Here is a 23,632-nt window from a genome sequence, read left to right on the forward strand (position 1 = left end):
ATTGTTCTCAGTTACCTTATTAAAATATTGTACTCAGTTACCCTATTAAAATCTTTTGAAAACTGTCCTCTGTACTATATTGAGAATCAAGGTTTGTGCATACTGTGCAGGGGTTGATTGTACAGTGATAGCCTCCTCCTTGGAACCACTTTGTGTTTGGAATAATCTTAATTTTAAAAAAACAAAAAACCAAAAAAGATTTTGCTTCATTGGCTCTCTCTCTTATTCTAAACACTCAGGTGTGTTTTCCTTGGCTTCACAATGATTCACTCCAGTGCATAAGCACCACAGAAGATTTTACATAAAGGTTCTACAACTTAGAACTCTGCTGTTCTCAATATATGACACCAAATATTTGTGCCAACAATTAGCAGCTGTTTCGAAGGATGGTTGAGCTTCAGTTGTCTTTAAGGGTTGCTCCTGAAGAGATTAGTTGAGTGGATGGATGAAACTCTGTCCAATGCCACAGCAAAAGCAAGTGAGACAGTTGTACATACACTGATTAGTCAGCACTCCAGCCCACCCCCAAAGTGTGAAATGCATTTGAATGTGTTCTACATGCTTGACACCTTCCCACCATTGTTTCTGTTCCAGGCTAGGTATTTTGAAAAACTAAACACAATCTTGGACAGGCCCAGTGACAGTGCTAAGTACTGCAGGGCGGGATACTTGGCTTCAGTTTGAAGCCCTGGCTCCTGCCTGCCAGGCTTGCAGGGGGGTTGGGAACACAGCAACCAAGCTAGAGTGTGAATACCACAGCGACATCTACTTGCCAGGCTACAGGTATACACATACCAGGTTCTAAAGGAAGCCAAAAGGATTGTCACTGCAAAGGATGGCTATAGAAAATTAGGGAAAAGGGGACAAATAATTATATATTATATAATCATCTTCTATTCTTATGCTTCAGTTCTACACAGCAGAAAAAGCAATTTTTAAGCACAAAGCTATCTCCAGTCTAGAAAGCTTATACTGGTTAAATTAACACTCTCTTGAAAAAAAAGATAGTTCCTGCTTTAAAATCACTTTTTTCATCTTACAGAAGAGATAAAGCATAACAATAAGAAATCTTCCTCAGCAATAGATCGGGTTAGTCTAGCCTAGATAAATGATTCTGCCTTCAGCTATGTTACTTAACCACTCAGGAACCAGATTATTTTCTCTTCAATTCTCAAGGCTATTACCATTTAAGTACAATTAGAGGCATTGGGCCGGATTTTAATACCTACGCGCGGGCATACATTTGTGCGCGCTACCTGGCTCACACAAATGTACGCCCGAATTTATAACATGCGCGTACAGCCACGCGCATGTTATAAAATCCGGGGTCGGCACACACAAGGGGGTGCACAATAGTGCACCTTGTGCGCGCCGAGCCCTTGGGGAGCCCTGCTGGCTTTCCCCGTTCCCTTGGAGGGAACTTTCCTCCCGCCCCATCTAACCCGCTCCCCAGCCCTACCTAAAACCCCCTAACCTTTATTTTATAAGTTGCGCGATCCCCCGGCCCAGCGGCCGGACGGAGGCCTCTGGCCACGCCCCCGCCCCGGGACATATGCGCGTCCCGGGGATTTATGCGCGTCGCCGGGCCCTTTAAAATCTGCGTCACTGTGTGGTAGAGCGATCGCTGCTACTAAGCTAAAAGAACTTAAAGAAAGATATAAACAGAGCAGCTATATTCCTATGCTAATCTTACACTTCTTAGAAGAAAGCTGAACTACAAGTGGACTGTGTAGGATTTCAAAAACCACCCAGCGTACCTATGGAAATATTTGGTTGCTATCTGCTCATTTTTTTCTTTCAGTCTTACCAGATCAGTCCAGATGCATGGATTTTGCTCACCTACCAGACAAAGACAGAAATGGCTGAACTTCCCTATATAAGCACCTGTGCAGCTAGTAGCAATCCACTATTTCTGCAACAAAGAAATGAAAAATCTCTCCCGTCCCTCACCAATCAGGAGAACCAATAGCATTCCCTGGCCAACATCAACCCCCATCAACTAAAGGAATTAAAGATCCGAAGATGCACTGTCCCTCGGACTGACTACGGAGCGAAGCAGACACTTCTCCTTGGGTGCTCCACCATGCTTCGGTGCCTGAACCCGCTTTCGGGTCGCGGGTCCTCTGCGATCTGGCTTGTGCCCCTGCAACTTCCCAGCCTTGCGAGCCTTAAAAGCTTTGTGCATTAAAAGCACAAAATCTGAGGTGAACGATGAAGAAGACCCTTCGGAGTTGTCCCCTTCATCGCCCTCTGCCGAGTCCTCCACAGCCCCATCCAAACCGCCCCCCCCCCCCGGGTGCACCCGGCCGCGGAGACAACAGGGGAAGCAAAAGCCCCTCCCCCATAGCAGCCTTCTCCTGCTCCCTCATGGTCCTTAAAATGGCCTCCGTACCGGCGCCGAGCAGGAACGGATCCAGGGCCTGCCTTTTCAAAACCGAGGTGCTGGCCCCCCAATGCGGTCACAATCCACCCCCCGCCGATTTCGCTGGGGCCGTGACCCCCGACGACCCCTCTCCACCAGATAAACACTCCATGCAAAAACCAGCACAGGAAAGCCGCGCAAACGCACTGCCGCACACGGCACAGGCCGCACCACGCGGCATGAGCAGCGCTCTAAATTTAGCCCGGCCGGAGAGAGGGACGGTGAAAAACAAAGGCCTACCTGATCGGAGCTGTCCGCGGTCTGAAACTAACACCCGTGGAGAGCACACAAGGCCAGCACAGCAGGAGAATTTAAAGGCACAGTATATAATTTTAAAAAATTTTCTTTCTTTAACTGCACAGGGGCTAACTGAAGGTGGGAGCCCGAGACCCCCGGGACCACCTTCAGTGGGCAGTTACAGGGTCCTCAACCCTCTGCTCCTGAGCCTCAAATACCAGGGGGGATGGTCCCACAAGGACCTTACAATCCCCTGGGAGGCTAAAGGGGAAACTAGCTAAAAGATAAAAAAAAAAACCTGACCTCTCGCTAACCATCAGGACCTAAACTCCTAAGCCTGACCAAAAACAACTAAATCCTGACAAAAAAATACCAGACTCCAGGGAAGCACCTCTTCCACCTGCTGGAGACAGAAGAATACTGACAGAGTCTAGGTGGCACCTCAGGGTTATACGACAGAGTCCACAGAAATTGGTCTGTTTCCTCCTGCTGGAGGGGAGGCAAAACCCAAGAGTCTGGGCTGGTACGTACAGGGAACTCCCTATGTTATCATTCCTTCTCATTCTCCTTGCACTCAGGCTGATACTCTCTCTCTCAATTTCCACCCTCTCTAGAGGATTTCTCTTGACTTCCTCCACTCCAGTAGAGCCCCCTCTCTCAAACTCCATTTTGCTCACCTTCCCAGGCCACCCCATCCCCTCTCTCATCCCCTCCAGCCTTTTTCACATCCCCCAGTTGATTCTCCTACCACCAGGCCTTTCTAATAACCCCCAACTGATCCTGTCATCCCCTCTCAGCCCATCCGTATCTCCTCTCTCACCTCTCAGCCTCACTTTCTCCTCCAACCCTTCTCACATTCTCCTTCTCATCCTCCAGCATCTCTGACATCCCTCAGTTGATCTTTGGTCATCCCCATCTCTCACTCTCCACAGTCAATCTCGCTCCACCCTATACAACCCACAAACCTCTCCTGCCTTTGATTATTCCATTCAAATAGCCCCTCCTCCAAACATCCCTCTAGCCAGGGTAAGACGTAACATTTTCCTTTGGGCTCTAGACCAAAGTGGATGACAACTGGTGGAAAGAGAGGGTAGGCTGATGACAGGGGAAACATTTTTCTTATGGGTAGTATCAGTGGTGGATGATGAGAGAGAAGCAGTGGCAATCTCCACCAGGCCATGCACACTTAGCCCTCCTCATGGCTGGTCCCACACCTGACCGTGATCGGCAAGCAACAGCAGCATTCCTAATGACAATCAACACCAGGCCTGTGGGCTAGTTCAAGCCCACTCCCCCTTGCAATGGCCTTGATCCATCCTCGTACAGGACTTCCTGTTACCACAGAAACTCATACATGGGCAGTGCCACTGCAGAGCCTTTGTGCATATGCTGGCTCACAGGCCCCACTCCGACTTTCACTAATAATGCTGCTGCTGGCGCCTAAAGAGTGCTTCCATTTGAGGCACTTGTGATTCCAGTTGAAATTCAAGAATCAAATAACTGTATTGGTGTGACAATTTTACACGTGTTGCCAAAGTAATATACAGAATAAGTAAAATAAAAGGGTAGGAAAAGAAGGCTGTGTAACCCTATTTGGGGTCCTGACCCATAGTTTGGGAAGCCCTGCTCTAAAGGGACCACTTGGGGTTGTCAAGCAGGAGGAGTGCCCAAATGCTTACTTTGAAGGACTCCTGATACAAGAGTAAATACGGACCATGTACTTGACTCTGTTTAGAACATGGAGAAAATTGGGGAAGAGGCAGTTATTACATGTCAGAACTGTGGAAGGGAGGCTGTGTTGAAATATAAATCTTGAACAGCCCATCATAACTACAGGAAAATTAGGACTTACCTGATAATTTTCATTCCTGAAGTACCAAGGATCAGTCCAGACTGCTGGGTTATGCCTCCCGTCCAGCAGATGGAGTCAGAGAGAAACTGAAAAGGCACCACTGATATACCCTGGTGCGCCCCCTGCGATCCTTCAGTATAATCCATAACAAAGCAGTATGAAAATTAGAAAACTATGGCAAACTCTGTGACTAGATCAAGATAAAGATGAAAAGTATGAACATGTGGAAAACGAGGAAACCATGCAGTCAACCATACAAAAAAGAACAAGTACCCGTAAAAACGGAACCCGAAAAAAAACCAGTTGCGGGACTTTACACTCTTCACTGATATGGGCGGGCGTCTGGACTGATCCTTGGTACTACAGGAATGAAAATTATCAGGTAAGTCCTAATTTTCCTTTCCCTGTACGTACCAGGATCAGTCCAGACTGCTGGGAAGTACCCAAGCTGCCCTAAACGGGGTGGGACCCTGACAGTCCCGCACGAAGCACACCACTGCCAAAGGAGTCCACCGTCGGAGCGCGCACGTCCAAACGGTAATGTCTCGCAAAGGTGTGCAACGTCTTCCAAGTAGCCGCTCGGCAAATTTCCTGTGAGGAAATAAAACCACTCTCTGCCCAAGACGCCGCCTGGGAGCGCAGAGAATGAGCCTTAAGACCCTCCGGAACGGCGCGACCTTGGGAAATGTAAGTAGAAACAATCGCCTCTTTCAACCAGCGTGCTATCGTAGCTTTCGAAGCTTTATTCCCTTTCTTTGGACCACTCCACAAGACAAACAGATGATCCGACAACAGAAAAGGGTTGGTAACGTCCAGGTACCGCAAGAGCGTCCTTCGAACATCCAACTTGCGAAGTTCCGGTTGCCGCGACGCCTCTGCTCCGTCAACCGCAAAAGCCGGTAGGTCCACCGTCTGGTTGACGTGAAAAGCGGAAACTACCTTAGGCAAAAACGAGGGAACGGTACGTAGAGAAACCCCCGAATTAGAAATACGGAGAAAAGGTTCCCTACAAGACAACGCCTGAAGTTCCGAGATTCGGCGAGCCGAACAAATAGCGACGAGAAAAACAGTTTTGAGAGTGAGATCCTTGAGAGTAGCCCTTCGTAGGGGTTCAAACGGAGAAGTACAAAGACCCCGGAGAACCAAATTTAAACTCCAAGAAGGACAGATAGGTCGTACCGGGGGTCGCAAATGCTTAACTCCTTTTAAAAATCATGCAACGTCCGGATGCATGGCAATGGAAATTCCGTCAAGTTTACCGCGGTAACAGCCTAGGGCTGCTACCTGCACACGCAGAGAATTATAGGATAAACCCTTCTTTAGACCCTCTTGCAAAAAAGTCAGAATATGAGACACCGTAGCCTTCCACGACGGCACTTCCAGACCCTGACACCAGGAGTCAAAAACTCTCCATACCCGGACATAAGCAACCGAGGTAGAGGGCTTACGAGCCTGCAGAAGAGTAGTAATGACCGACTTGGAATATCCTTTCTTTCTCAATTGCCGCCTCTCATAAGCCAAGCCGCTAGACAAAAGCGATCGGCCTGGTCGAAAAATACTGGACCCTGCCGAAGGAGCCGAGGCAGATGTCCGAGACGCAAGGGGCTGTCCACCGCTAGATTGACGAGGTCGGCGAACCACGGCCTCCTTGGCCACTCCAGGGCTACGAGAACGACGGGTCCCGTGTGGGATTCTATTCGCCGCAATATCTTCCCCACCAACGGCCATGGTGGAAACACATACAGAAGAACGTGCGTGGGCCAGGGAAGAACTAGCGCGTCCACGCCCTCCAAACCGTGTTCCCTTCTGCGACTGAAGAAGCGAGCTGCCTTGGCATTCAAACGAGTTGCCATGAGGTCCAACCGTGGAGTTCCCCACCGGCGGCAGATGAGTCTGAGTGCCTCGGGAGATAGTTCCCACTCTCCCGGATCTAGTCGTTGCCGGCTGAGATAGTCTGCTTGAACGTTGTCGACTCCTGCGATGTGAGACGCCGCAATCCGAGACAGGTGCTGCTCTGCCCACACCATCAATTGGCTGGCTTCGGTTGCCACCGGTAGACTCCGTGTACCGCCTTGCCGATTTATATACGCTACCGTGGTTGCGTTGTCGGACAAAACCCGAACTGCTCTGTCCCGAATCAAAGGCAGAAAATGTTGTAGCGCTAGGCGAACCGCCCTCGTTTCCAAACGATTGATAGACCACTTGGTTTGCGAAGGCATCCAACGTCCCTGAGCGGACTGAGACTGACAGACTGCTCCCCAGCCCGTCAGACTGGCATCGGTCGTGACAATAATCCATTGGGGTGGCTCCAAATCGGTACCTTGAAGCAAGTGGACCGGATCCAACCACCACTGCAGACTGGTCCGTGCTGGGGGTAAGAGTGGCAAAGGTATCTGAAACTCTTCCGATTTGGGGTCCCAACGAGACAGAAGGGCCCTCTGTAGCGGCCGCATATGCGCAAAAGACCACAGAACCAAATCCAGAGTCGACGCCATATATCCAAGGACCTGTAAGTAATCCCATACCACTGGCAAGGAAAGGGCGAGGAGACGGCGAACGTGCCCCATCAGCCGCTCCATCCTTGCCCGTGGCAGGAAAACCTTCCCCACTTCGGTATCGAACGAGGCGCCCAGAAATTCCAAATTCTGGGAGGGAATCAGATGGCTCTTGGGGTAATTGGCTACCCACCCCAAGGAGTGGAGCCGATGGAGAACTGCCTGAATTGCGTCTTCGCAGAGACGGCGCGATTTCGCCCGAATGAGCCAGTCGTCCAAATAAGGGTGTACCAACACTCCGTCTCTCCGAAGACTCGCCGCCACGACCACCATTACCTTGAACACTCTCGGAGCTGTCGCCAGACCGAACGGAAGAGCGCAGAACTGGAAATGAGATCCAGGACCATAAAGCGCAGAAATCTTTGATGGAACTCTTGGATTCCTATGTGCAAGTAAGCCTCCGTGAGATCTAAGGAAGCCAAATACTCGCCTTTGTGTACCGCGGCGATGACCGAGCGCAGGGTCTCCATCCGAAACCGCGGTATGCGCAAAGCCCTGTTGACCCGCTTGAGATCCAGAATCGGCCGGAACGTGCCCTCCTTCTTGGGAACGATGAAATAGATGGGATAACGGCCTGTGCGCTGTTCGGCGGGCGGCACTGGCACTATTGCTCCCAGCTCCTGTAACCGCTCCAGGGTCTGAGCAATTCGTTGCTGCTTTACCAGAGAACCGCAGGGAGAGATAAGGAACAAATCGCGCAGGGGCTTTGCAAAATCTAAGGCGTATCCGTGAGAGATAATGTCGAGGACCCATTGGTCCGTGGTAATTGTGGCCCATTCCTCCCGAAAGTAAGAGAGTCGTCCTCCGACCTCCGGGACGGAGGAATGGACCGGCGTCCCTTCATTGAGCCGCTTTAGAGGTGGCGAAGGTATGAGACGCCCCTGCGCGTGCCGGCCTTCTACCACGAAAGGAAGGAGTCCATGACTGGGAGCGCGTAGATGGCTGCCTTGTAGCAAAGGAGGAGCCCCTCCCTGATCGAAAACGTCGCTGCCCGCGAAATCGTCCGCGAAAAGTACCCGAAGGGCGAAAAAATCTAGGCCTATCCTCTGGTAACTTGAACACCTTATTCTCCCCCAAAGACCGGATAAGGTCTTCTAACTCGGTGCCAAATAACAGTTTTCCCCGAAAGGGAAAGGAACAGAGTTGGGCCTTGGAGGAAGAATCTGCTGCCCAGTGACGCAGCCAGAGTAACCTCCGAGCCGACACTGCCGAAGACATAGACCGGGCCGAAGTGCGGAGGAGGTCATAGAAGGCATCTGCGGCGTAAGCCACCGCAGATTCTATGCGGTTTGCCTGCTCTGCTTCATCCGGAGGCAGATCCTGAGATGTCAACATCTGTTGTACCCAGAGAAGGGTAGCCCGTTGTACCATGCAACTGCAAACTGCCGCCCGTACTCCCAAGGCTGACACCTCAAAGATGCGTTTAAGCAACGTCTCCAACTTCCGATCTTGAAGATCCCTAAGGGCCGTACCCCCTGTTACGGGAATGGTGGTATGTTTTGCCATGGCAGTGACCGCCGAATCCACCCTTGGCACCCTAAGGAGCTCCAAAGATTCAGTAGGGAGAGGGTAAAGCTTATCCATAGCCCGGCTGACTCTAAGAGTTGCCTCCGGATTATCCCATTCCCGGGACACAAGCTGAAACAGTTTATTGTGAAAAGGAAAAGCATGCGCGGGAGTGCGGAGCCCATCCAATTCAAAATCCCCTGGCTGGGCATTTGAGTCTATCTGGGGTATTGGAATCTTTAGTTCCCTAAGGACATGAGTAATCAACGGATCCAATTCCTCCTTATGAAATAACCTGAGAATCTGAGGATCATCTCCCTCAACCGGGTCAACAGGGTCCGTACCCCCCACGTCCGTATCAGGATCCTGAGGGGACGGAGCCTGTGAAAGGGGAACCGGAGCTGCAGGCTGTGGTTTTGGAGGGGGAGCCGGAGAAGCCTGCTGCGGAGGTTTAGGAGGAGCCGGAGCTGGATCCCCCAAGCCAAAGAGACCTGTAGAAACTCTTCCCTGTTTAGCTGGGCCAGGATTACCCTGATCCCATTCCGTTTCGGCTTCCATATACGCCTTATGGAGCAAAAGAACAAATTGTGAGGTAAAGGGATGAGGTCTTTTCAAGGAACCTCCTTTTGCTCCCCCAGGTGGCAAATCAGGCCCGCGGGGGCTAAGGTCCGGCGGGGACAGAGGGGGGAGGTCCTCCCCTTCTTCGGAGGAAATCGCGTCGCCATCGAGCTCATTTAAAATGGCCGCCGAATTTTCCAAAATGGCCGCCGCCCCCGGAATCGGCAGCGAGGACTGCCGAGATCTGCCCGACGCTGCCCGTGCACCAGGGCGAGGGGAAGGGGAGCCCCCGGTCGCGGCTGGCCCCCGCGAGGAGCCCTCACCCCCGGGAAGACACCGGGAGCAAAGGCCCTTGCGGGAGAGCCGGCGGCCGTGATCCCCACACGCCGCACAAACAGTTCCTCGGGGCATTTTTTTTTTTTTTTAAGAAAATCCAAAAACGGCGCGAAAAACAGCGCGAACAAGGGCTGGGTGACAAGCCACCCCTTCCGGAGACCACAGTGAGTAAAGCAGGCTGGGACCAAATTACCCCGTTTTTGTTTTTTTTTTGAGAGCGCTGCCACCGGCAGCTAAGAAAACTACCTCACAAACAATTGACTAGTGGAGCCGGTAGGGGGTGTAGTGCACCCGGCTAAACTTTTTCTCCGAGGAATTAAACTTCTCAGGAGTCGGAGAGGGAGAGTGACCGGCCCACCAATTAATTCTCCCCTCCTCTCACTGGGTAGGGCTGAAAGAAACCCCGGGAAAAGGCTGTAGGGCAGTGCCCTGCCTTGCCTGCTACGGCTCCTATTAGCAGTACCAAAGTAGCAGTACCTCATTAGGTACACAATATTACCTTGATCCAGTCACAGGATTTCTCCTATATACTAATCAAACCTGATAGGGAAAACCCCTTCACAATTCAATTTACAGGAGATCAGGACCGCAAGGTTATGCTCTCTCATCTGCTGGAGTCAGAGATATACTGAAGGATCGCAGGGGGCGCACCAGGGTATATCAGTGGTGCCTTTTCAGTTTCTCTCTGACTCCATCTGCTGGACGGGAGGCATAACCCAGCAGTCTGGACTGATCCTGGTACGTACAGGGAATGAGTTATACTAAAGAAACAGTATGAAATGACAACACTAAAAGAGCACATGTAGAGACAAGGGCCAAGCTGATAGGCAACATTGCCAGGTTCACAAACAGGATTGTGGGACTGTGGTGTGCTGGAAGAGGAGCACAATTTTAAAAGCAGGGGGTAAGTTGTAGGGTGCAATAGGCTGGCAAAACAGAGTACAAGAGCAGAGGTTACAGGATAGAGTTACGTTAGAAAAGCTAAAATGGTGGAAGAGGGGAAAATCATTTTTTCAGATAATTTTTTTAAATCTCATAGCAAATGAGTCAGAAAAAAAGCTTCTGAACTTTACTTTACATGACCTACAGGCTGCCTGTGAATCACCCTTGAATCTACTTGATTAGCAACCAGGAACTTTCTTTGTGAACTACTAGATAAAATTTATCACGTACATGCTTCTCTTCTCAAGAGCCTATGGCTGCAACCCCATTTGTACTGGAAATAATATTACCTTTTTCTTCACAGTCAAGCGTGCTAGCAGGCCTGTCTGTTCCCAGTGTGCATACACTTTCTTCTCATACTCGTAGGATGGGAAAAAGCAAACCACACCACCAGGGACCACATTACAGAAATTGGAAAGAATCCGGCCCATCTCGTCCATCTATTGGAGAGAAAGCAAAGTTGCTTATCTGTAACAGGTGTTCTCCTAGGTCAGCAGGATGTTAGTCCTCTCACATGGGTGATATCATTCGATACAGCCCAGCATGGAAAACTTATGTTAAAGTTTCTAGAATGATTAGGCACACTGAGCATGCCCTATACCATGTGTCCACACGGAGTCCCTCTTCAGTCTCGTAACATAGAATTACGATAAAAATAAAACAAAATAATAAAAAAAAAACCCCAGAAGAAACCGAACTCCGTGGGGTGGCGAACGGATTTCGTGAGGACTAACATCCTGCTGTCCTAGGAGAACATCTGTTACAGGTAAGCAACTCTGCTTTCTCCTAAGTCAAGCAGGATGGTAGTCCTCACACATGGTTGAATCCCTAGCTACAGGCTGCTCCCCAACACAAAAGGGGAACCACAAGCAACAACCAGGTGCCAATAAGCACAACAACCAAAGTGCTGTTGGTAACAAAGGAGAAGACAGCCTAAACCCAAACAACGGGCCCTAGGTAGGGAGAGTAGGGTTCTACACCTGAAACAGGTTCTGGAGGACAGACTGGCTGAACCTACTGTCAACATCGGCCATCCCTAGCCAGACAGTAGTAAAATATGAATGTGTGGAGGGAACTCCATGTCACAGCTTTGCAGATCTCCTCCATGGGTACTGCTTGCAAATGGGCCACCAACGTTGCCATGGCTCTGACAGAATGAGCCTTGAAATAACCCCCAAGATGCAGTCCTGCCTGGGCATAACAGAAGGAGATGCAATCTGCTAGTCAATTGGATAGTGTCTGTTTGGCAATGGCAACTCCAAATCTATTCCTGTCAAAAGAAATGAAAAGCTGTGTGGACTGTCTATGGGCTCCTGTCTGTTCCAGGTAAAAGGCTAAGGTTCTCTTGAAATCCAAACTATGCAGTGCTCGTTCGCCTTGGTGCGAATGGGGACTGGGAAAGAATGTTGGCGGGATGACTGACTAGTCAAGATGGTAATCCGTCACCACCTTAGCAGGAAGTTAAGGTGTGTATGCAAGACCACCCTGTCATGATAAAACGTGGTATAAGGTGGATAAGTGACTAAGGCCTGGAGCTCACTGACCCTGCACGCTGAAGTGATTGCCACCAAAAATATGACCTTCCAGTTCAGGTTCTTCAAGTCATAGATATGCAGCAGATCAAAAAAAGCTTTCAACAGCTAAGCTAGTACCATGTTGAGGTCCCAAGACACAGCGGGAGGCCTTAGGGGAGGCTTCAACTGAAGCATCACCAGCATGAAGCATACAACTATAGGCTGCACAAAGATGGGCGTACCATCTACACCTTTGTGGTATATGCCAATTGCACTCAAATGAACTCTAAATGGAGTTGGTTTTTAGGCCGGCCTCCAACAGGTGCAGAAGGCAATCAAGCAGTTTTTGTGTGGGGCAGAAGAAAGGATCTAGGGCCTTTTGCACACATCACACGGAAAACCTCCTCCAGTTTGCAGGACTTCCTAGTGGAAGGCTTTCTAGAAGCTACCAGGACCCAAGACACATCTTCGAAAAGATCAAGTGGCTGAAGAATTAACCTCTCAATATCCAGGCTGTGAGTGACAGGATCTGGAGATTGGGATGCTGCAGCCTACCCTGGTCTTGAGTGGTCTGGGGAAGTCCCCAGATTGAACCGTTTCCGAAGGACAACTCCCGAAGGAGTGGAAGCCAGACCTTTCTCGGCCAATGAGGGGCTATGAGGATCATAGTCCCTCTGTCCTGTCAAAGCTTCAGGAGAGTCTTCATTACTAGAGGAATCAGTGGATACACGTACAGAAGGCCCTTATCCCAATGGCGGGCAAAAGCATCCAAGGTTGGCTTGCTGTCCGACCTGTATAGGGAGCAAAACTGAGTCACCGTCCTGTTGTAGGGGGACGTGAACAAATCCACATCTGGACTTCCCCGGAAATTGAAGATCTGATTCGCTACCCCCTGGTCCGTGGACCACTCATTGGGCCTGAAGGTTCGACTCAGTCTGTCTGATATCACGTTCTCCATTCCGGCCAGATTCATGACCCTGAGTACCATCCCATGTGACAGGGCCCAGGACCAGATCTGGACAGCTTCCTGACACAAAAGGTATGACCCTGTGCCTCCTTGCTTGTTGACATATCACACAGCTACTTGGTTGTCTGTCTGAATCAGGACGATTTTGTGGGACAGTCGATCTCTGAAAGCCCAGAGCGCGTACCTGATCGCCTAGAGCTCCAGGAAGTTGATTTGATATTGTGCTTCCTGGGTGGACCATAGACCTTGGGTGCGGAGTCTGTCCACATGAGCACCCCACCCCTGGTTAGATGCATCTGTGGTAAGGTCAATTTGGGTGGGGGGAATTTGGAAAGGTATTCCCTGCTCCAAATTTGAGAGAAGCTGCCACCAGAACAAGGAATCTTGGATGCGAGCCTGGAGGTCCTGCGTGTCCTGGCGCCACTGCAACCTCATGATCCTTTGGGCTCTACACATGTGTAAACATGCCAAGGGAGTAACATGACTGTTGCGGCCATATGGCCCAACAGCCTCAACATGTGCCTAGCTGATACCTGCTGGCTCTGTTGAATCTCCTCTTCTATGGACGCCAAGGTGAGTACCCTGGAGCGCGGGAGAAACGCTTTTGCCTGAGCCGTGTCTAGCAGGGCTCTTATGAAGTACAACTGAGGTGACGGGCTGAGATGGGACTTCAGATAATTGATGGCGAACCCTAGTGACTCCAACACCAGGATGGTCAAGTGCAGAGACTGCTTTGCCCCTGCCCAAGAGGTGCTCTTGACCTGCCAATCATCCAGACCTCCCAGCCTGTGGAGGTGCGCCCCCACAACAGCCAGGCACTTTGTGAAGACACGTGTGGCCAATGCTAGCCCGAATGGCAACACTCTGCACTTGAAGTGCTGTTTTTGCACCACAAATCTGAGAAACTTCTTGTGACCTGGGAAGATCTTGATGTGGGTGTACGCGTCCTTTAAATCAAGGGAGCAAAGTCAGTCCCTTTTTTGTAAGTGGGGAATCAGGGTGCCGAGGGAAACCATCTTGAACTTTTCTCTTTTTAGAAACCTGTTCAAGGCCCTCAGATCTAGGATGGGATGGAGTCCCCCTGTTCTCTTTGGAATCAGGAAGTACCTGGAGTAAAATCCCACCCTTTTTGCCTGGTGGTACAGATTCAACCGCTCTGTTAAGAGGGAGGAGAAGTCCATCCATAGTACCTCCTGCTGTGCTACCGGCCCCCAAAACAGGCACAGAGGCAATTTGGCGGGGCACCCAATAGATTAAATCAGTACCCCTGACAGACAAAGGACAGAACCCACTGGTCCGAGTTTATACTGGGCCACCAATTTGCAAAGAACCATAGTCTGCTCCCGACCAGGGGTCCAGCATCTCAGGTACGGGTGGCTGGCTTATGTTTCCTACGATCCAGTCAAAATCCCGTCCCAGGATTTGGCTGGAGCACCAATTGGAACTTGGGAGCTCGCTGCTACCAAGGACGACCATGAGAGCTCACCCTCTGCGAATGGGAGAGAGGGGTCGGAGGACAGTACTTCCTCTGGTGTTAGAAAGACCTCCTCTGACTCAGCTTCGCAGACCTCCTGGCTGAAGAGGGTGGTTCCGAGTGCTGGCGGAGAGATGCTGGAGGGTCTCATGATGATCCCACAGTTGGGCCACCGCATCCTTCACCTTGCATTCAAAGAGATTCTCTCCTGTGTACAGATGGACAGCGAGTCTTTTCTGTATCTCCGGTCAGAGATCTAAGGCCATCAGCCATGGCATTCTGCGGGCACCAATTCCCACTGCAGAGACTCTCGCTACTGTTTTGAAAACATTGTAGGTGGAACATACCTCGTGCTTTCTGCACCCCAGGCCCTGTCGCACCAGCAATAGAAAGATGTCTTGCTGCTGTTGAGGCAGCACTTGGCCGCCTCCTGCAGCTGCTTCCAGAGGTTGTGAGAGTATTGGCTCATACAGAGCTGGTAGGAGGCAATGCGGGTAATGAGCATAGCCTCCTGAAAGACTTTCCTGCCAAGAGCATCCAGCGCTCTATGATTCTTCCCCGGGAGCACCGAGGCACGAGTCAGAGCGCGCTTGGCCCTCTTGAGAGCAGCTTCCTCCACCATCATCTGGTGTGCCAGTTGACACCTTTCAAAAACGGTAGCCTGTTGGACAAGTTAAACCCTGTCCGCCTTCCTAGTCACAGGAGGAATGGTGAGGAGGTGCTCCCAAATCCTCAACAGCAACTCCTTAAAAATCTCGTGTACCGGGATCGCCATGATCTCTTTAGAAGTCTCCACAAACTGGAGAATTTCCAGCATTTTGTACCTGGCATCATCCTCCGTCATCAACAGAAATGGGATGACTTCCGCCATCGCCCATATGAACACTGAGAGGGTCAGGTAATCCGGCGGAGTCTTCCTTCGTTCCTCTGGAGGAGATGGTTCTGAGGGGAAACCCTCTGAGTCCTCTGAGGAGGATTCCGCAGTGTCCTCCTCTCAGGGGTCATAAGGGGCCTCATCCTCACTGAAATCCACAGGGGATGAGGCTCTGGGTGCTCAGCCTTCATCCAGATGCCTAGGCACTGATGCCAACAAAACTGGATGGGGGCTGCAGGCCACAGTGGCACCATCGGTTTCGATGGAGCTTCCTCTTCGGAGGAAAGGGCGATCAGCATGACATCGGATGGGGGAAGCATCAGTGCCCCGTCAGGCATCAATGTGTTCCCGGGAACTGGCACCAGCTGGATTGGTAACACACCGATGAGCACATTGAGACACTCCAGTAGTGGTTCCAAGCAGGGAGGGCGCGGGCACTGATACCGTCTGTGCTGCCAGCTTGATGCCCTGCAGTGTTCGATCGACCGCCAGCTGGACTCTGCGCTACAACTGCTCCTCGAAAGTTGCCAATGCCAAAATGGACTGGGAAGCAGGAGGGGTGGCCAGATCTTCCTCGAATCCCTGAGGTGGATCAGCAACTGACACCAGGACAGGTGGAGACCGTCGCAGACCCCTGGCATCATTGAAGGATAGGCACTCCTCATCATGGGGTCGCTTTGAGGGTATCACGGCAAGTGCCGGCGCCATCCCGAGCCCGACACTGTGCAAAGGCAGTGCTGATGCTTACTCCGCTTCCCTCACTGCTCGGCCCAGTCTTTCCCCAGTGCCATGGCTGAACACAATGAACCCGATGTCCTCGACCTAGAAAAGACCGACAGGAGCTGGTCCCAGGTGCCCCTATCCGCCGATGGCATCGACGGAACGGACGGCCCCGCTGATGTCAATGGCTCGGTGTCCATCGGTGTGGTTCCATAGTCCTTCGGCGTTGATACTACCGATGCCAATGGCTCAGACTTTATCGCCCCAAAGAGCTTCTCCATCTTGTCAAGGCAACCGCGACCTCCCTTCAGGGTCATTTGGTCACAGAGGCGGCAACCCCCGGACATCATGCAATGCCCCCAGGCAGAGGATACACATGTCATGTGGATCCATGATGGACATTGTCCACGGGCACTGAGGGCACCAATGAAAATCCGATGGACTATGACGATATGAACTGAATGGGGTGAAAACAAAAGCGGAGATGGCAAGGCGATAGACGCCGGTGGGCACCAAGGCACTGCCACCACGGGGGTCAGAAGCAAAAGAAAACTTATCGAACTGCCAAAAAACCTCACTGAGACAATAGAGGGAACCTGAGATGGACCCGCACCGAAAAGACGCGAAAAACCCGAAAACTATTTGTGGAAAAGTTTTCCAAGCAAGTTTTCAGAAAAAAATCACGAGCTCAAGTAACTGCGAGGCAAACGTTCTGTGGAAAAAAAGAGACTGAAGAGGAACCCCACATGGATGCATGGGCATGCTCAGTGAACCTGGTCAAAGTTCTAGAAACTTTGACAAAAGTTTTCCTTGTCGGGCTCCATCCGATGTCATCCATGTGTGAGGACTAACATCTTGCTCGTCCTAGGAGAAAAATCCGTTTTAGAACCCCTAGTAACATACTAATGACAGCAGAAAAGGACCAAATGGTAAGCTTAGTATCTGCCACACCATGCAGGTTACCCCAATGTTTCTCTTAAGGGTAGCAACTGCTGCACCATGCAGTTATCCCCAAGCCTTTTGATAACCCATAAAAATTTACAGCTAGCAACATTTTTACTGGGTGATGAGCTTTCTTGTAAATTCATACAGTGTTGCTTGACGTACTTTGATTATGGACTTGGCTTTAGAAGCAGTTCTGTACTTTTTCCCTTATGTCTAAATATCAGTACCTCAGACCATAAAAGTCAGGACCCGTGTTGGTTGTCATCTGAATCCAATTCCTCTTCCTACTCCACCCCCCATCAAAGTGGAGAGCGATACTGCAATTGCATCAAAAGTATCCATGGGAACACCATTGTTCTCAAACTCCCTTTCTCCTCATCCCACAGAAGCAGCAGCCACTCTTAATAAGCGAGGAGGTCCAAGCAAAATGCAATGGTATAAGGGAGCACCAAGATCAACCTCCAGTAAACTAATAGAATGGAAATATTGTAGCTCGCATTCTCAAAGTCCTTTCATTACCAGCCACTGCTTCTTAAAGGCATACATTTAATTAACTAACTAGTAAGCCGGGACATGGCTATACATTTCCCACATCCCTGATGAAATGGGATACATTTAAATGATGTCTGATACTCCCTGTTTGAGTGCAAGAAGATGAGCAAGGGAATTCTGTAAACTGGAGCTGACAGAAGGGGATTAGACAGCTCTTCCTGCATCTCCATACAGAAGTCCACTGTGGACAGGTCAGAGGATCTTCTATAGTAAGGACTGATACCACCTTCTCTGTGTACAGAGACAAACACCCTCAGGAACTAACAAGACCATGATAATTACTGGAGATTGTGTTCTCTGATGGCTAGCACTTTCAACAAGGAATCCAGAACTTTGCTGAGTAATCCCTTCAGTAAAAATTGTTTAAATGTCGATTAAATCAGAGCAGAGCTGGGAATGAAAACTAATTTATTGCTTAATCACTTTGTTCAGCTAAATTTAGTCCTGTAGTAATATCATGATTGTTATGACAAAGTACTCTGATGGCTGAGCATTATATGCAAGTCTAAAGTTGTTATTGTTAATAATAATAAAACAACCTTGGAGCAAGGATATCTTATGCTCCCAATTGACAGTCACAAGATTGACAGTCACAAGATTTAAGAAAGCCAGTTGCTTGGTCTCAAATTCCTCTGCATGTTTCAGGATGTGAACAAAAACTAGGCTTACCAACTGACCCCAGGTCAACCAAACAGGCAGATCCAGTCCTGGTTTGCCCCACTGCATGCATGGATTTTTAGTTCTGATTGCCCCATTGATGTCACTAAGAAAATCAGAACTCAAATCCAAGCATGCAATGGGGCAAAGCCCGGGACTGGATCAGCCTATTCAGTTGACCTAGGGTCATTTGGCAACACTAACAGAAATAAAGAAAGTGAAACTGTAAGAAACACACAACCTCCCAATGTTAATACAATACAGAAATGTCCATAAATAAGGTAAGCACTTCCCATTTGAGGTAGATCTCTCTTCTGATAGGTGAACTCTAGTTGTTGATTGGATGGTCCACAGCAGAGAACAATGGGTAGAATGTTCTTTGGAGGAATCACATGACCTAATGGCAAAACAGGCATATTAAGAGAAAGTATCAAACATTTCCTTCTGTGTTCAGTGCTAAAGTCTGCCAGTAGCTCTCCCTCCTTCCAGCTTGCCCTAAATTTAGTTTCCAAACAGGCCGAATCAGTACGGTGCGCTCAGGCCAAGCGCACCATTAGCCCCCATTTGGACACGCGTTTCCGACGCGCTATTATTACCCCTTATACAGTAAGGGGTAATAGCGTGTGGAAAACGCGCGTCCAACCCCCCGAAACTACTCCTGCCACAAAACTTTCAAACAAAATCTCAAAACATGGCTGTTTGAACAGGCTTTCTATCAATGATCAAGGACTAAAAGTAAAATTCAGTTTTATTGTTTTAACTCTCATCTGATCATTGTTATTGTTATGTTCTTCCCACTCCCACTGCTTGTATCACATCAATAATCCCACTGGTCCCCATCCCCCTCCTTCTCATGTTTGTAACTTCTGTGAAGCAACCTTAACTTGTCTTTAATGTTCCCTCCAACAGATTATGGCTTAAATCACATTCCGGTTTATTCCATTAAGTTAAACTATTTGGTTTATTATAGTTACAGTAGTTATTTTTTGGTTTATGGAAACTTGATTAATGTAAAGCTTAAAGATGCAAATTGTTTACATATTCTTTAAAACGGTTAATTGTAAAATCTGTTATTAATATATTCATGCTGTTTAATTTTGTATAAACTGTTTTATGTAAAGCCTGTTGCTAAAATTAATGTTGTCTGTAAACCGAGGTGATGTATCTTTATACGTACCGCGGTATATAAGAATCTTGAAATAAATAAATAAATAAATAAATAAACATGCAAATGCATGTTGATGAGCCTATTAGTTAGTCCCGCTCGATACACAAAGTAAAATGTGCAGCCAAGCCACATATTTTACTCTCAGAAATTAACTCCTGCCCAAAGGCAGGAGTTAATTTCGGCCGGCACCAGGAAAGTGTACAGAAAAGCAGAAAAAACTGCTTTTCTGGTCATCCTCCGACTTAATATCATAGCGATATTAAGTCGGAGGCCCCAAAAAAAAAAAATCTGCCCGTGGGTTGGAAAACGGACGCTCAATTTTGCCGGCATCCGTTTTCCGAACCCGTGGCTGTCAATGGGTTCGACAACCGACGCTGGTAAAATTAAGCGTCGGTGGTCAAACCCGCTGACAGCCGGCACTTCTGCCAATAAGGAGGTGCTAGGGACACGCTAGTGTCCCTAGCGCCTCCTTATTAGTGCGGGCCCTCATTTGCATAGTGAATCGTATGCCCAGGAGAGTGGCCTGGGCGTGCACTGGGAGAGCGGGCGCTCGCCTCGGAGCACCAGCTCTCCCGCGCATTTTACTGAATCGGCCTGTATATTATTAAAGATGCCTGGCCAAATTTATGTCTAGTTTGTATTACCATTCTCCAATCTCTTTTGAGGAATAAAGAACGTGTAAGATGCAGATGACCCTGTTCTTGGATAGGGGCCATCAGAAGATATCTGGTTGATAAAAGAGATTGTTCTATATATAAGCACAGTCATTCTCTCTGTGAGTGGTTAAACAGATCAACTTACATGTGAAAGCAGTGATGGTTTATGTGATGGGTAAATAGATCAAGATGTAGCAAATTTGCTTACCATAAACAGGTTCTCCATAGACAGCAGGATGAATTAGCCATGACCTGTGAGCAACATCATCCAAATAGGCCCATTTCTAGCCAACTACTACTACTCTATTTAACATTTCTATGGTGTTATACAACAAATGCACAAAAAAGACAAACTCTGCTCAATAGAGCTTACAATCTAATAAGACAAATATACAGGACAAGAAATGGGGCATGTCATAAAGCAAGACAGGTTAAAAAAGAAAATGAGGCTAAAAGCAATGAAGTTTTGCTACTAACTTTACTACTCTAGCTCAGTAAATTTTTACTACTCAACATATGCGGGAGTTCCCACGGGCACTGCGTCATGAGCCCCTCAGTTGATTGTAGACCTTAGTTCTAGCTAGGTAGCTGATTCTCCATGAAGGCAGGCAGATATTAAATATGGCTAATTCATCCTTCTGTCTACAGAGAATCCCATTTACAGTAGCAGGAATGAATTAGCCATGACATGTGGGTGTCCCAAGCTAATTGTTGTATAGTGAAGCACTCACTGAAAAATCAATCTGGACTCTGGACTCCCCCCCCCCCCCCCCCCAATGGTGAGTGGGCTACTGAGTGAACATGCTGCACAAAATTGCTTGCCAAAGCTACTGCCACTTCTGGAGTAATGGAATGTGAAGGTGTGAACTGACATCCAAGTTGCAGCTTTGCAAAATGTCTTTGAGCAGCTCTTAGGTGAGCCACTAAGGTAACCATGGCTCACTCTTAATAAACCTTGACAGAGTCTGATCTGAAGGCCAGCCAGAGCATACAATCTGCTAGGCAGTTGGGCAACATACCTTTTGGCAACGGCTATGCACAGTCTGTTGGGACTGTAGGAAAAGTTGAGAAGCCCAATTATATGATTGAGTTCTTGTCAAATAACAGGCTAAGGCCCTTTTGTAATCTAATAAATGGAGGGCCTTCTTCCTTTTATATGCACGAGGTCTTGGAAAGAAAGTATTTTTTACTTTTAAGCAGTAACAGATAACATGTAGATTATTAATAATTTTGAATCGACCTGATAAACCTAAACATACAACCTCACCTAGCATCTTATAGCTATTATGAAACTCTGTACTGTACCTTACAGACACCTGTCTAGAGGTTAAAATAACAGTTAAGCAACATTATTTTAAGTGCCTTATTGTTAACCGTTGTGACGGCTTCTAGCTTAACGATGGTATAAAAAAGAGTTTAAATAAACACGGGCAAAATGAAATACAGAAACCCATTTTAGGAACAAATTTATGATACGTGTGGAGAACCACACTATTGTGGAAAAACTGTAGGAATAGAGAGTAATGAACCAATGTTTGTAGTTCACTGACTCTTCTAGCAGAAGTGATGGCAACTAGGATTACCACTTTCCAGGTAAGAAACTTTAAGAAAGCTGACTCCAACGGTTTGTAGGGAGGCTTCATCAATTGTGCCAAGACAACATTGAGATCCCAGTGTCTTTGTAACCGGAGGTCTCGTATGCCACAAGCCCTTCATGAACTAAGATATCAGAGATGAATAAAGATCAGTTTTCCCATCTACTTGAGGGTGATAATTGGAAATGGCGGAGAGTTATAGTTTGATTGACGATGTTCTGAGGCCTGAAGAAGAAAGGGAGAACAAGTACTGAAGCAGATCTTTTGGAGTACAGGCGAATGGGTTGATAAAGCCTGCCTGTCACCAAGATGAACAACACTTCCATTTAAAACTGTATGCACTTTTAGTAGAAAGCTTCCTGACTGAAATAACAATGACCTCAACTTCCTTAGTGACAATGAAGAGACTATCAAGCGCTCAACACCTGTGTTGTCAAGTTGAGGGAATTACATAAGAACATAAGCTATGCCATACTGGGTCAGACCAAGGATCCATCAAGCCCAGTATCCTGTATCCAACAGTGGCCAATCCAAGTCACAAGTACCTGGCAAGTACCCAAACATTAGTTAAATCAGAAGCTACTACTGCTTATTAATTACTGTAATAGCAGTTTATGGATTTTTTACTATAGGAACTTATCCAAGCCTTTTTTAAACCCAGTTATCTAACTGCTGTAACCACATCCTCTGGCAATGAATTCAGAGCTTAACTATGCGCTGAGTGAAAAAAGCAAGTTTGCTTACCGTAAACGATGTTTCCGTAGATAGCAGGATGAATTAGCCATGTTGTCATGGGATCTGTCAATCAAGCCCGGGAGACGGAGCTTGTCAAAGTAGAGAACAGAGCTTTGCTCTCTGCGGCTGCGCGTGTGTTCCCGCGCAGGAATAACGGAATCTCCTCAGTCTGTAATTAAGCTGTAGTGTAGTCGAAGACTTGGTGACTGCCAGGGAGGAGGGTGGGTCAGCATGGCTAATTCATCCTATCTACGGAAACATCGTTTACGGTAAGCAAACTTGCTTTTTCCCGTTGATAGCAGGGCTGAATTAGCCATGCTGTCATGGGAGTCCCAAGCTCCCGATCACGTCATTTGTGATATATGTGCTCATACGTGATCATTGGCAGTGTGGCAGTCACCGTGGACAAGAGGATAGAGACTGCAGTATTGCTTGTCCTATTGTCGCATCAGTGGCTGCTTGTTGGTCAAGGCAGTAATGAGCTGTGAAGGAATGCAATGATGACCATGTAGCTGCCTTGCAAATGTCAATGAGTTGCACATTCTTCAAGTGTGCCCATGAGGTTGCTACTGCTCTAACTTGGTGAGCTTTAGGAGTAGAATGTAATTGTAAATTCTGTTTATCATAGCAGAATTTGATGCACTGTACTATCCAGCTGGAGATGGTGCGTTTAGCTACTGGTAAGCCAGGTGCCTTCGGGTTGAAGGAAACAAATAGTTGAGAAACACGGGAGTCCGAGTTCGTTCTTTGTTTGTAGAGTGTGAGAGCTCTTTTGCAATCTAGTGTGTGCAGTAGTTCTTCCCTATCGTTTGCATGTGGTTTAGGGAAGAAAGTTGGTAATTCCATTGTCTGATTGAGATGGAATGGGGTAACTACTTTCGGTAGGAATGATGGGTGAGTATGGAGAACCACCTTCTGGTGATTAAATTGTAAGTATGGAGTATAATGGACCAAAGCTTGTAACTCACTAACTCTTCATGCTGATGTTACTATAACTAGGAATACCACTTTCCATGTGAGGTATTTTATGTGTGCCGAGTCCATGGGTTCAAATGGGGACAGCATAAGCTGTTCCAAAACTATGTTGAGGTTCCATGGAACTGGAGGTTTGGATATTGGGGGACATATGTGCATTAACCCCTTAATGAAACTAGTCAGTAATGGATGGTTGGATATAGGCCTATCATTGATTTGTCTATGATAGGCGCCGATGGCACTGAGGTGAACTCTGATGGATGATGTTGCTAGACCAGCTACATATAGTGTATGAAGATAGTCATTGAGCAACTCTGGTGAACAGTCCAATGGTGGTACACCCTTGGAAGTGCACCAAGCGGAGTAACGTTTCCATTTATAGCTATAATTTT

At 48.2% G+C, this 23,632-nt stretch overlaps 1 protein-coding gene across 3 annotated transcripts in view; it reads right to left on the bottom strand.

Moving 5' to 3' along the window:
• Positions 1-23,632, bottom strand: part of DDX11 (DEAD/H-box helicase 11) — a 427,300-nt gene that overhangs the window by 72,670 nt on the left and 330,998 nt on the right. For all 3 annotated transcript variants that reach the window (XM_029599951.1, XM_029599952.1, XM_029599950.1), the window contains exons 20-21: positions 18,405-18,508; positions 10,699-10,848 (exon numbers count right to left, since the gene is read on the bottom strand). In XM_029599951.1, the coding sequence (XP_029455811.1) occupies positions 10,699-10,848; positions 18,405-18,508 (254 nt within the window). The remainder of the gene's footprint in view (positions 1-10,698; positions 10,849-18,404; positions 18,509-23,632) is intronic.

The sequence above is a fragment of the Rhinatrema bivittatum genome, chromosome 4 (assembly GCF_901001135.1).
Source record: "Rhinatrema bivittatum chromosome 4, aRhiBiv1.1, whole genome shotgun sequence".
In the NCBI taxonomy this organism is placed as follows: Eukaryota; Metazoa; Chordata; class Amphibia; order Gymnophiona; family Rhinatrematidae; genus Rhinatrema; species Rhinatrema bivittatum.